The 14,474-nt window shown below is 43.5% G+C and overlaps 1 protein-coding gene across 8 annotated transcripts in view; it reads right to left on the bottom strand.

Annotated features, from left to right (window-relative positions):
* The window catches only part of bicd1a (bicaudal D homolog 1a), a 36,038-nt gene that overhangs the window by 6,083 nt on the left and 15,481 nt on the right, over nt 1-14,474 (bottom strand). For 4 of the 8 annotated variants that reach the window (XM_076732890.1, XM_076732892.1, XM_076732888.1 and 1 more), the window contains exons 2-7: nt 8,150-8,362; nt 4,928-5,080; nt 3,649-4,155; nt 1,198-1,590; nt 303-1,064; nt 42-193 (exon numbers count right to left, since the gene is read on the bottom strand). In XM_076732890.1, coding sequence (XP_076589005.1) covers nt 42-193; nt 303-1,064; nt 1,198-1,590; nt 3,649-4,155; nt 4,928-5,080; nt 8,150-8,362 — 2,180 coding nt within the window. The remainder of the gene's footprint in view (nt 1-41; nt 194-302; nt 1,065-1,197; nt 1,591-3,648; nt 4,156-4,927; nt 5,081-8,149; nt 8,363-14,474) is intronic. The other 4 variants (XM_076732893.1, XM_076732889.1, XM_076732891.1 and 1 more) reach the window with 1 other exon arrangement.

Below are 14,474 nucleotides of genomic sequence, written 5' to 3'. Positions count from 1 at the left end.
TTCACTTGTCTGGCTTAGCGGCCTCATGTTTCCAGTCTCACCTTGTGGCAAACATGGCCCTGAGAGACGAGAAGGTGGCGGCATCTTCTTTCAGAGCCTTCAGCTCGTTCCTCAGCTTCATCATGGTCTCTGTCACCATTGCCTTTTCATTCTCGTACTTGCTCTTCAGATTTGCCAATGCAACCTCTGCGGTCTGCAATATGTGCAAAAAACAACAACAACAAATGATTGGTTTACCTGAGATACAGCATCATTTCCTTCAGCTATAAAGAAATATTCATAGTGAATGAAGTCTTTCTCACCTGTTTATTGGCCTTCAGCACCAGCCTGAGTGTGGCTATCTGCTCTCTCTTGGTGCTGAGCAGAGACTTCAGTTTGAGTATCTCCTCCATGCACAACTCCTTGTCTTTGTCAAGCATAGGCGCCAGTTCCCTGGCTGCAGCCCTCTGCCTGGACAGCTGCAGTGAGCGGTCTACAGCCCTCTGGAGGTGTTTGATCTGGTCTCTGATGATGGCGTTCAGGTTGTAGATATTCATGGGCTCCTTCCGCAGGTCTCCACCTGCCTCTGAGGGCACAGGAGATGGGCAAGGGGAGATGCTGATGACTGGGGAGCCTGTGGGGTTGCGGGTGGGGCTGCTGTGGCAGGATGGAGGATCCCCTGTGTTGGTTGTTGTCTCATTGTGCTGGGCATCTTTGGATGGGGAGTCCATGGGACTGCGTGGGGACTCGGAGGAGCAAGCTGCAGATGCTGCAGCGAGGCGTCGTGCCAGGCGAGGAGAGAGCAATGCCCGAGGGTCGTCTGAGCCTTTCAGGCTTCCACTGCGTGTGACGCGGCTCTGGCGGTAGTAGTCCAGCATGACACGGTTTGGTGTCTCATTGTTGCACAGACAGACGTGGTGGTAGAGCTGTGCCAGTTCCTCACTGAAGGTTACCAGCTCATCCTGTGCTGCATTCAGCATGCCCTGGCTCTCTGTGGCGGTGCTCGCGGCTGCTCGGAGCTCTCCCTCCAGGCTCGCCACCCTCTCCCGGCTCTCACGATAGCTACGCTCCAAATGAGTTACCTGCTTGGAAAAGATCAGTTGGACATTTGCAGCATTACAGGATGCAAAACTGAACTGAGTGCATGTATCAGTCAATAAAAGAGTTACCTGTCTCAAAAATATACACATATATAGACAGCATATATCAATGACAAACCTGTTCACTCAGTGCCTGGACGCGGTCGTCACTGTGGCTGTCTCCTTGCCCCTCCACAGCCTGGTTGTACTTCTCCTTCAGAGCCTTAAGCTCTGCTTTCAGGTCGATCACCTCCGTCACCGCCACCTTGTACTTATACTCCAGGATCTCGAACCCATGGATATCTGGATCATGGTGACCATTGGCTGGTGGTGACGAGGAGTCTCCATCAGGTTTCTCACTCTTCTGCAGGTCATCAAGCTCTTTGTCTCCATTGAGACATTTCATGGCATTGACGTGCTCCGTCAGGCGGTGGAGCCTCTCATTCTGCTCAGTCAGGGCGCCCTGTGTGTGCTGCAGCTGAGTCTGCGACTCCTGCAGGTTCATGAGCAGTGCTGTCTTCTCACGCTCCACCTGCAGGATGGGAGAATACACTGTCACTTGGGAGGCAGTTAAGACAGTGAGCACAAACATTAATAAAACTCAGGGCAGCGTTAAGTCCTTTAACTTTAATCACTTTATATATTTATATATTCTTATATAATACTCTGCACTGATGACAAAGTGTGACTTCCTAGCTTTGACAACAACTATGGCAAACTTAATTTAACCTATTTAACCTTTAACCTACTTACAGCAATATTCAGAGGCCGCTGTAAACAGTTACAGTTTATCAGGACTCAGTTGAGCAAATTTATAATTAGTATGACGTGCACAACTCCACAACATCAAAGGGCTTATAAAGATAAAGACAATGTATCATGCACTCATCATTACGAGGCGGGAAGTGAACAAACACAATTAAAACATGGACTGTACAAAGGTTTGCAAAGCATGTGGTGTAACTTTCCCGTGTCAAAACCTTTCGGTAAGGACAGAGAAGAGGAGTGAGCTCTCCCAGTGCTGAGGGGGTAAACCTTCATCCAACTCCTGACAACTGATGAAGGAAGCTAACAAAATAGGTACGTTTAAAAAGTTTCAACAATAACTGATGCCTAGACTGACACCAAAAAAAAAATTCAATTGTGAATTCTTTATAAATTGTTTTTTTTTAACAGTGTTCATACTGAAGAAATTGATTTTACAAAATTCATCTGGCACATAGAAGCCTGATGCTGCTGGCGTTGACATCTTTCCCAGAATAATCAACTGGAAAGGGAAAATTGATTAGTGAGTAATTGTGTTTACTGAGAAAGGCACACTGCTAATATAGCAGCCACTAATCTAATTTTCTGTTTCCCTGAGGAGATCAGCTAAGGCAAAAATGTGCAGGAATTACTTAATTAGATTTTAGCATGAATCTAATCTACCTGTGATTTCTATGTTAGCATACTGCATATATTCATCCAGTATGGGCGGCCTGTTTATGAGTGTGTCTATTGTGGCTGTAAGAGAAAGACAGTCCCTATACTATATTATACAAGCTCTACATTTATACACTCTGTTTATATGATTGCAGGTTATCACAGTGCACAGGCTGGAACTAATTGTGATATAAATGTAAGTGTACTGTGCATTTTCTCCGTCTTTGGGCTCTATTTCTGTCCCCTTGTCGCTAAACTGAAAACACACTTAGTCAGATTCTGTCTCTGCCTTGCCTCTGCATCTGCTCCATGTGCCCGTTGGATGCTAATCTCCCTGACAGGGCTCCCTATAGCACACGCACATGTACTGCCCCTACTGCTGGACTCTTTCTGCCTTGCTATGATCCGGCTTTCTCACTCCCACGAGCACATTAGCACATATGGGAGCACACATTATATATAAGACATGAAATGCCCTTTATACGGGGTTAACTGCACATCACATGTACAAAAATGTAGCACTGGGTTTGTCACTGCCAAAATAATGTAATTATAACACATTTTAGTAGATCTACTTTGTGCCATTACTTGTGTATTCACTTTTGTATTTACTTTGTGTATTCATTCGGTAAAGTCTGTAGCATGATGTGGTGCTTTTGCTGTTCTTCTCTTGTTCTCAAACTGTCATCACCTTTTCATTTCCTTGCTGTTAGCAGTGGCAAACTGTGGCCAGGGCTGCTTTCATCAGTGCAGTTATGAACAGTGAACACAGAAAAACTCATATACCAAGCAAACACAGACACACGCCTACGCAGAAGCAGCTGACAAGACCCACCAGTCTCTGTACTTAAAACTGTGCATTCTGTGGGAAAGTGGATCAGTATAGCTGTCTTCTAATGTGCTGTGTGCTGCTGCTTTCATCCCAGTGCGGTAAATTGTCCTAGAGTTCACTTTGGTAGCAGTTTTAAAGCGAATGAAATCTTCCAGACAGTAACTGAACACAAACAAGTGTCAGTACTGACCTTCACAGGGAACATTTGATGATGCAAAAGCATAAAAGAATATGATTTTTGATGCTGACACTGATGACTTTATTTGGTTATTATGGGTAATTTGTTCTACCCTGGGATTTACTGACCCTGCTGGAAGGCCTTTTCTTATAACCCACCTGTAGCAGCTGCTGTTTAAGCTTCTGCATTTCCGACAGGTTGAGTTCACTGAACAGGTCTGGTACAGGGTGCAGGCCTTCTCCTTTCCGGCCAGGTCGGTAGTCCACATTCATCTTAGCCAATCCAGCTCCTGTGTGAAGGTGGCCGTTGCGGCGGTTGCTGTCCTCATTGTTCCCATTAGCCGCTGGGATGGCGCTGCCGTTGGTGCCGTTGGTTCCGTTGGTTCCATTGGTCTCCTCGGGGAACTTGAGGCCCTCAACACCGGTAACGGTAAGTGCCAGATGGGCCCCTGCTCCGTAGACGCTGTCACTCAGGCTGATGTGGTGGGCCAGTTCCTTTCTCAGGTTGTTCTTCTGTTCACGCTCACTCTTCAGGGCATCCAGGGCCTCCTCCAGCTGACCCTCAGAAATGTCCTTCAGGCGTAATGCGTCCTCCAGCTGACTATTGAGAAGAACGGTCTCCTCTTCTAGCACCTTAATTTCATGTTTCAGACCCTCATACTCCACCTGAGGCATAGCAGAAAGGAGTTAGTTACTTATTTAATTAGATTCTAAAACATCTGAATCCCATTGCTAAAACACAAGTAAAAACAGAGGGGCATAAGCAGCAGACAAGTTAAGGAAAAGCCCACTTTAGACGATAATAAAAAAAGTGTTTTGCCCTTTGCAATCTTTATTTTCAATTATAAAAGAAGATTTGAGAGCTAGGCAATATTGGCTAAAGTCAAACACCACATTACTTTTGACTCTGTACCTTGAGTTTATAATAGAGTATTTTGTCTATGAACAGCACTTTAAAACAATATCTGGTTTAAAAAAAACCCAAAAATATCATCAGTAACCACTTAGATCAGAAAAATAGAAGTCTCCGATCACAAAAGTGATTTTATGTTGATATATGACCATAAGTTGCTCTAGCCCAGCACAGGTATCAACGTAAACTGTGATTAAAACCAATACAGGCACTGTTTGACTCTGGACAGGGGTAACGACAGGGGATACTGTAGCTCCTAACGGCAAACGAAGTATGATGAACAACTGAATTGTCCTGGAACTGATCCTGAAAACATAAAGGGGACCACATTCCAAATGTGGTTTTTATGCAATACTGGGAAATCAAGTGTGAGTCATTAATTCCAACTGGGATGGGGGTTGGTGTCTCATCATAAAAGCGATGACAAATTTGTATGGGACCGAATATGCTGGTTTGAGTGTAACTGGGAAATTGGTTGAATGAGTGCATGTGTGAGTGAAATGTTAAACCGTAATTCAGACTGACCTGGCTTTGCTTGAGTGTAGACACCAATTTCTGCAGGGTGATATTCTCCTCCTCCAGCTCCGTGTAATCCTGGAGCAGCCTGGTCTCTCTGAACTTGTACTCCTTGATTTCTTCCCTCATCCTGCTCCTCTGTAGCTCCAGCATCTCATTACTCTGGAGAGTAGAAAAAACATACAAGAGAAAGAGAGAGATAGTTACAATGAGGAGAGAGAAGGAGAGGAGTTCACAACTTAAATCAATGCCAATATTGAAAAGTCTCCCATCAGCGTAAGATTGGATGATACGCACAATATCATGATGACAAGCAATATAACTTTGATATACATACTCATACATAGTCTACACTCTCTGACCCATACTCTACACACTTTTCACAAACTAATTTCATTATGTTAAATGCAATGAGTCAGCACCCTCAGACTCCCAGAAAGACGCCTGCTGTTCACAGATAGAAACATGAGCATGTGCAGGACCAGATAAACTGTCGATCAGAGAAATGCACCAGCCACCACAGTCATAAATCTCAGTACAGTAGGCGGAAGCAGTGGGAATAAATTGAGGCCTCAGCAAAATCATCTATGCTCACATAACTATGGTTACTAACATACAATCATGGTTTTATTCCAAGCGATAGGGAGAGATGTTTTCCAGTCAGGAATGACAAGCATATATGCGTCATTCCCTCATTGCAGAGCTGCTTGCAGCTCCCTTGCAGCTCTCTGTGCATATGGCGCAAGTGCTGACCCAGAGACAGTGTCAGGAGTGGGTGGGTCCTCACACAGGAGGAAGACAGTCGGAGAACAGAGACACATATGGCCTCTCCAGCCCTTTGAACCTCAAGAAGAACCTCAGTATGTGTGTGTTTGTGTGTGGTCAGGGGTGGATGACAATGCTGCATTTAGAAATGGTAACTGGACTGAAACTAAAGACCATTATGATACTGAGCCTTTTGATTTGTACAGTGGCTGACAGTAGCTCCTATACTCTTGAAGCTAATGGAGTCTCAACTGCAAAGCACAGAGAAGTACAGTAAGCCTGCTTCTTTAGATGCACTGAAAATACTTTCATACAACTCCAGGAAAAGATAACAGGAACCTTTTTAAGAACTAACCGTATTACCATAAATAACAAATCAAATAAAAACTTCGCTCCATGTTGTCCAATTACATATTCATAATAATGTGTGAATTACACTGAGCTGGGTGTGAAGTGCACAGGATTAGAAGCCAATTATCAGCCTGTGAGGCTCTATAGAGGCATGGCTGATCAGCAGCCACAGCGGCCAGGGTCAGGGACAGTGCAGCACACAACACGGGCAGCGAGCCGGCCACAGGGCAGAGCTGGGCGGCTCACCCCTGATCTGGAGTTCACAGCACACACTGTGACAGCTTTATTGGCTTCATGATACAATGGCAAATATGGCAGAAGTCCAGCCATCTTGTAGTCATTCATCATGACCACCCCTGTTGCTGTGGTAATGGGGGATAATCACAAACACAGGAGGAGGATAAATCCACAATGTGTAAGGTCACTTTTTATGTTTAGACATTTTTATTAAGTTTAGGCAGATATCAAGTGTATCTTCTACATGTTGAGAAGTGGGGTGCTGTCAATTCAAAAAAACTAAAAAAAATATACTTTATTTGTGTTTGTGACAACTTCTTAATTATTTAATATCTTGGTTTACAACTGCAGACTAAAAACTAAACAAGCAAACTTTCTCCGGCTCAAGAAAACTTTTCAATTTCCCGTAAGCTTTTTCTTGATAGATCTGTACATTTTAATGGTGTTTGTGAAAAGTTGTTTGGAGCCTACAAAAACCTTTTGATTAGACGAATGAGGCTCCCAATGAGGCTGCAACACCTGCTTCTCATGATGGAAAAGGCGGCTCCTCCTCATTACTGGTCATCCCACATGTAAATGAGGCTTTCAAAGAGAGCCAGAAGCTCTTTGATGAGCGCATCATCAAAGAGCCATGATTGGGATGCAAACAGGAGGCAGGTGTGTATGTGAAGAATAACAACTCATCAGGAATATATCAGGCAGACAGCCTCTCCATTACAAATATTGATTGTTCAATATGCTCCATAATGCGGAATATCTCGACTGATTGTATGACAGTACTCCGCTTACATTCACAGTGACATACGCGTCATTGTCTGAATCATGCTAAGAAAACAACACGTACAGAGACTCAGCCTCACAACACTCTCTGATGAGTTTATTGAATGAAAGTGTGTGTCCTGTGGACGCAGTGCTGGTGTGATGAGAGCAGCGTGGCTCACACATGTGCCGAGCTCAGGGCATTTCACTTATTCCCCAGCTTAGCACCGGATTTGCCCCCCACAATGGGGTCGTGGCCGTGGCGTCTGACCTCCGCTCGAACTCTTGCGCTGTCCGACACAGTGGCTGCAGACATGTACAAATGTATTAACGCACGCTTTGCACGTACGCACATGCATACTGTTTTCTCTGTGAGGCCTGACCCCTTTCTGCCTGTCACTGTGACCCTTTGGCCTTCATCAACACACTGGTCCCATGTAAGTTAATGTACTGCAAATAAGGCTAAACAGAGTGTGGAAAATAGCCAGCTTAAAACTCAAGAAATGACAATAATGAATAAAATCTTTATTTGTTTTTACATTTTTTAACAGTTGCCTTTTTAATCCTCTCCACAAAGTTAGCACAAGCATGGGCTGAGCTGCAGATTATTTCTTTTAGTTCTGGGACACAAATTCATTCAGTGGCCACACCATTCACAAAAATGCCAAACAACCACCAATCCTCTATGCAACTACAGCGTACTGTACTCCTCACATCACATACCACTCGCTAAAATTCTATAATGCACTACTGAAACAAAGTCAAAATGAATATCCTATTGAAAAAATATAAACAATGATGCATTTTCCCATTTTCTCCCTGTCTTCCTGAAGGTTTTCAGTTTGACTGTATTGCGATCTTTTTTTTACAAAAAAACAGCTCAGTTTGGTAAAAATCATGAAAATATGAGACAATTTTATGGCCACCAAAAGGACATATATCCAAATGCCTGAGTTTTACTCTGTGTGTACTGTTGCAACATTGTTTTCTCACACACACACACACACACACATTTCTCACACTCATCTGACTGATTTCCTGTGTTTTCTAGGTCTAGCATGAAGCAATAAATCACCTATCTGCAGCGGGTGCAGACTCTGTAACTGTTGACTAGCTCACCTCTCGGAGCTCCTGCACGAGTGCGTTGAGCCTCTCGTTCTCAGCTTGGGTGTTGGATGCCACAGAACGGCTTAGCGTCACCTCCGTCTGCAGCTCCAACAGACGGCCCATGTAGTAGGCCTCCTTACAGGCCGACTCCTGCAGTAACGTCTCTTCGTTGGTCTCCCCATCCTCTGCCACCTTACGCTGGTTGGTGTAAGCCTGACCGAACGCCTGGGGAGGAAGAAAAGGAGGGACAGTCAGAGGAGGGGGGCAGAGGAAGAGCTATGCGAACATAATAATCAGAAAAAAATAATTAAATGACCAACAATCATCTTTTGCAAAGTCAAAATTGAAGTGACACTGATTCAAATCCCGTCACATAACATCAACATCCTAATCCATGTGGGGGATTTGCACCCACTGGCATGTAGCACATCTTTGACAGTTATGGCCACTAGGCGTAGCCCTGCTTTACTTTTGACCACCGACTTTGGAGGGCCTGTCCTTTAAGGGTACCTGCTTTCTGTCTATGTGGGATGATGTTTCACTGTGATCAATAGACACACTGTTCCCATTCTCCTGACACAGGTTTTCACAGCACTGAGAGCTGACTTGTCATGATAAATGAGCCAAGGCTTGATTGAGAAAATCAAGGCATGTATCAACAGCAAAACAGGCATACCATACTACACCAGCTGTACCAAACAGAGCTGCAACAAATGCACAAAAGCTCAGTTGCCCAAGTGAACTTTAGAGACATCCATGCTCTGTGCAAGGTTAAAGGAATAACATACAGTATCATGTATACTGAGCACTGAATCCTGCACTGCTCCTTGACAAGGTTGCCTGGGTGTAGACAGAATTTCATGACTTGTTACTGCACATTGCTTGACACATATGCTGCAGCTGCTGTAGTGGTTCAATATGAACCATTCTTCACCCTCTTAGCAGATCAGCAGGAAAAATGGGTCCGTTCCCCCGGTGGCCTTTGTGAGAGACAATGAATCGATATTGCTTCCTCTCAAAAATACAATTGCCACATTACACTGTAAACAATACCGCATGTATAGTTATGACAGTCTTCAGGACGCTGTTCCTGGACAGAGTTAGCTGACCGTACTGACAGTGGAGCCAAATCATACGGGAGCCATATCTTTTGGATGGGAGTATTAATAATTCACAGTCTTCCCAATCCCACCTCGACATAATAACAACATTTTCTCTACTCGAGATGAATCATTTATAAGGTACAAGCATCCATTATTTGGCAAAGACAAGCTCAAGTGTGCAGCTGTCTTTTCTTCCTGGTTAATTTTCTATTCACCTCTGATTCATGAGCTAACAGGTTAAGTGAGCAGTGTGCAGTAGACTGAGGTCCTATTGTTAGATGGGGCAATTTATTACAGTCAGGAATCTGCTTTAATACACATCCTGTAGTATATAGATATCTGGCACAGAGATGAGGGGATGTGCAGCCACTAGGACCCACTGTACTTCCACCCTTTGGTTTTTTGTACCAGCTAAAAAAACATGATAAAGTGTTTATTAGTGAGGCAGGCAAGCTGTTTCCTCACTTTCCTGCTTACGCAAAGCTAAGATAACTGGCTGCTGGGTGTAGCTTTACATTTAACAAATACGAGAATAATTCTCCACAAGACAACAAAATGTCACATTATAGTGTTAACAGCAACGGCTGTACGTTCTGAGTTCACACTGCTGTGTTGGCTTTGTAGTTGCATGTGAGTGAATGAGAAGATCCAATTTACCAGCAGAGAGATTTGAACGTCACCTAATTAGCTATATTGACCCCCTCCCTCTGTGACCTGCTGTTTGAATATTCATCACCAGCCAGAAGAGCAACAGTAAATGCTGATTAAATAAGCATTAAAGATCCAGTCACTGATCAAACCACTCAAATGAATGAAATACACACTTTTCCTTTCTGTCAATATAAACTCACAATTCATCTACATGCGGTAAATCAGGTAAATAAAGCACTATTCATTCAGAAAGGCACTGATTCCATCAGTTGACAGATTTATTCTAGTTCAATAAAACCTTTTATATTCCCTGGGAATTACAAATCTAACAGTTAGCATGTGGATAAGAGCCAATAATTATCAGTCCAGTAAAACGGCTGTAAACACACAGAACATTTAGCCATTCAGCCACAAACACTGTCCTCAAGGACTTGCTTTGTAATGACTGGAAAACACAAAAAAATACCTTCTTGTAATTTTCGCTCATTCCTCTCTCACCGCATCTCTTTCATGTTCACTCTCTTGTTCCCTTGCCCTCGTGCTCTCTCTCGTTCTCCGGGGAGGCACAGTGTGATTGTAGTAAGTGATTAAGAGGGAGGGCCTCAGGAACAAAACAGCTGATTAATTCTAAGCACAGTGTGACTGAATGAGCTCGCATTGTCACTTCAGTCAAGAGGCTGTCCACGCCTGAGCAGACCTCACAGCAACAGCTGGGCCCTGCAGGAGGATGAGCAGAAAATCTGGACCCACAGAGCCCCACGGTTGGGCTTCTAGTATTATGAAGGAGAGAGCGAAGATTTACCGAAAGTGTGTGAACAGAGTTGACTAGAATGAAAATGCAAGTTTCCATGTTACTTTTAGTCTTACTGTGCTGTCACTACGGGCAAATTCAAAACATAAAGTGCTCCGTATTATTTGGAATATTCTAGTACTGCTGATACAACGACACCAGAGGTTTTCAGTGACTGAGTATGAGGAATATAAACATTTACCAAAGTGGTTGTCTTGCAGAGGGTTTGATGAGAAGACTGACTTCAGAGAGAGGTCGGTTATCTTAGCTTAGCATAAATCTGGAAGCACGGAGAAACAGCCCGCCTAGCTCTGTTTAACACAAAATCCAGCTACTGCCACCTCTAAAGCTCGCTAATTAACACCTTATATCTTGTCTCTTTAATCCATCCAAAAAACACAGTGTATCTGAAGGACTCTTTCTTGGTTGGGAGGAGCTCACCAGGCTACTAGTGGAGACTTCAGGAAGTCACTGATCCCAAGACACATTCTGGAAAAAAAAAAAATGCCCGTGAAACCAGAACTTCTAGTTTTAACACTTTAGGTTTTGTACAGATTAAACAAATGTCTTAAAGTGTTAATTAGTGAGGCAGGCTAGCTGTTTCCTCTGTTTCCTGTTTATGCTAAGCTAAGATAACTGGCTGTTAGATACAGCCTTAGATTTTATAATGGACAGATATAAAAGCGGTATTGCTGCTCTCATCTAATTGTTGACAAGACAGTGAATAAGCGTGTTTCGTATCGTGTCATACCTTATTTTAACAGAAGAAGCTGTGCAAAAACTTGTCTAAATCTAAAAACTGAGGTATGACTTAGATCAGAAAATATTTGTTCATAGAACAAGTGAGGAAGAATGTGGCCAAGCGCTCTGCCAGCTTTCAATACTCCACAGACACAATTCATTCAGTATTCAGGCCTGGTAGTGTGTGGCAGAACCACACTTCAGTAGACACAGACAGGAGGACTGTCCCAGTTGCAGGCAATGATTCAGCAGCGACTCATCCATCAGAATCGGTGGGTCTTGGATGTGTAACGAGAGGGAGATGGCTTCATCACGCTCCTTCACGGACTTCACTGCGCCCGCTCCATCTGCCTACTGCTCCTCTTAAAGGAAGTCACAGCTAATGACGCTGATGGCTGAGGCTTGGCATGTACACATAAAGGAGCACGGTCAGCCCTGGCCCTCCTGATGCTGTTGTACCTTTGCCTCTGTGGGCTAAAAATAACACTGTGACAGCTCTGTACTTTTCAATCTAATTACATGAACGTTGGTGACAATACTGCATGCTGTATCATTATAGTGATGGATTCGCATTGGCCCTGTATCTGTGTCCTAATTGGCAAACATAACAAGCCAAACCCGTGAAGAACAGTGTGGAGAATTAAAGTTTTATACCATTTCCTCAGGATGATATTAATATGGAGCCACTGATTGGCAGCATGCTTGGTTTTGTGTACTGAAAACCCCATAATGCATGCAACCTTGAGGCTCCTCTGCCTTCTGTGCCTCAGTGGATGAAGTCCAGACAATAGAGTCCCTTTCTATAGATATTCATCCCTGGGGCCATGGAAAAGGAGCAGAGGGAACAAACCCATCGCTGCACCAGTGTGAGAGGAGAAGCGTGTGCAACCCTGAAATGCTTCCCTGTCTGCCACAGCTCCTAATGAGGAGTCAGGGGAGGACCTGTGTGTGTATGATCTTGTGTGTGTGTGTGTGTGTGTGTGTGTGTGTGTGTGTGTGTCTGTGTCTGTGTATGTACAGCAGGAGTCTATTTTTACACCTGAGAGGGAGAAGAAGAGTGGACTGTATTTACAACAGCCATTAATCTCCAACTAACTTGACCAAACCAGCAGCACAGACTGCAAAAACAAGAGATCTAGACTTCAAATTTAAAGGTCACACAGCAAAAATTAGAGCTAAATGCTACGTGCTACAGGCTGGAGTTTAATTTCACACATGGCAGAAATATGGGCACAGGCAAGAATAACTGATCTATATATGTGATTCTTGTGTATTTCGATTCTAATTAATGTGGATTTTGATTAGATGATCTGAATTACCTCCTATGTTAATAATGGCAGTGACACTCATCCTTAATTAGCTGCTAATCACCACACAGTCAGAAATTAATTAATGCATAATGTGACAAAGAGAAAATTAAATAAAACTGAGGATTTATATTGTACCATGATTGATATGGATTAAAGCAGATTAAAGTCTATCAATTGCACTAACCCATTTATATTCTATAAAAGTACAAGATGAGAACTGTGTCACTTTTACAGCTCTGCGAGAGGACAACCTTAAATTAGAATCATGAAAATGATTTAAACACAACCAGACAGCTTACTGAGACCTAATCTCTATCTGCTACTCCAATATTTTGATAAGTTATGGGGAAGCAGAAATCAGGGTATTAGTCAACTCATAAGAAGGAAAATTCTAATGAATGATGTACACACACGCACATACTAATACACGCATACACAGGAAGACACACACACACACACACACACACACACACACACACACACACACACACACTGTTGTGTCCTGTCCAGATGGTCGGCCCAGCCAACCACATCAGGGATTTCAGTACCATGGAGAGAGACATGCAGGACTGCTGCTGAGAAGCCACGCAGCTGTCAGCCGACACGAAGAGAAATGAGTGTGTGAGAGTGAGGTCAGACTGACAGATAGAATGATGTATAGATAAAAAAAGAGAGAGAGAGAGAGAGAGAGAGAGAGAGAGAGAGAGAGAGAGAGAGACGCTGCAACATGTGTACCTGCATGCTGGGAAATGTTCATTTGTTCACATTTAGGTCATTGACTTTGTCTCGTTTTAAGGCACGTCACACTACTGTCACAAGTCTTTGAGGCCGAGCCAAATAATCCATTAAAAACAAAGACCAGCAGGAACAAAACAGCTCAGAACCTCACAATCCAATGTGTCAACCTCCAGTCAACACACACACACACACAAACACACACATCAGTCAGTGAGTGAACAAAACACAGACGCACACAATTTATTCCTGACTCGCTCACTCCTTTTGACAAACACGTTTGAGTGCAGCACACAAGTGTGGGGAGGTAAACAGCACAGCACAACGAGGAGGAGGAGGAGGAAGTCCACTTTCCACCTCACAAGGTGCTGAGTGTCTCTATCGTCTGTCCATTTTAATTACAAATGAAAGTGATGCTGCGGTTTCCAGTTCGGTTAGTCAATAACCTTTACAGAATTTTGCAAACTCCAGATACATCCTTGTCACTAACCAATACTTAACTCTTGTGTGATTATTCTACAACAGAAATATTCACTCCTGTGTCATCTAGAAATTCTGTTTTGCTGCTGCAGTTGCTCTGAATAAAAACAGGGTGAGTCACAAGAGACAAATTAAAAAAGAATGCTCAAAGCATACCCTGAATTTCCCATACTGCAACTCAATAGCATCATTGGACCCTCTCTGCCTCTCAAAAGCCCACTTCTTTCAAACTTCACACCTGCTGCTTGTAATGCAGGACTCCTGTTAAAATCTTTAAGTCACAAGCCCTAAGATAACCCTGATGACAACACAATGACATCACTCGGGTTATTTTTTTTAACTTTAGAATGCTCCCTTCAGTATCACAGAAGATATTAAACAGCTGTTTATGCAGGTTGAGGAGTACTTTTCATGGCAAGTATATACTGAGCTCCTGAGCTACTTTAAATGGAAGTTAGTAAGTGTCATGCAAAGGCAATGCTGACACCCAGTCACAGTGAGGTTACAGGAGTTTAATACATACAATT

This window comes from Chaetodon auriga, chromosome 6 (assembly GCF_051107435.1).
Source record: "Chaetodon auriga isolate fChaAug3 chromosome 6, fChaAug3.hap1, whole genome shotgun sequence".
Lineage (NCBI taxonomy): Eukaryota > Metazoa > Chordata > Actinopteri > Chaetodontiformes > Chaetodontidae > Chaetodon > Chaetodon auriga.
Note: the sequence above shows the minus strand (reverse complement) of the source record. Positions and strands in the feature narration are given on the sequence as shown.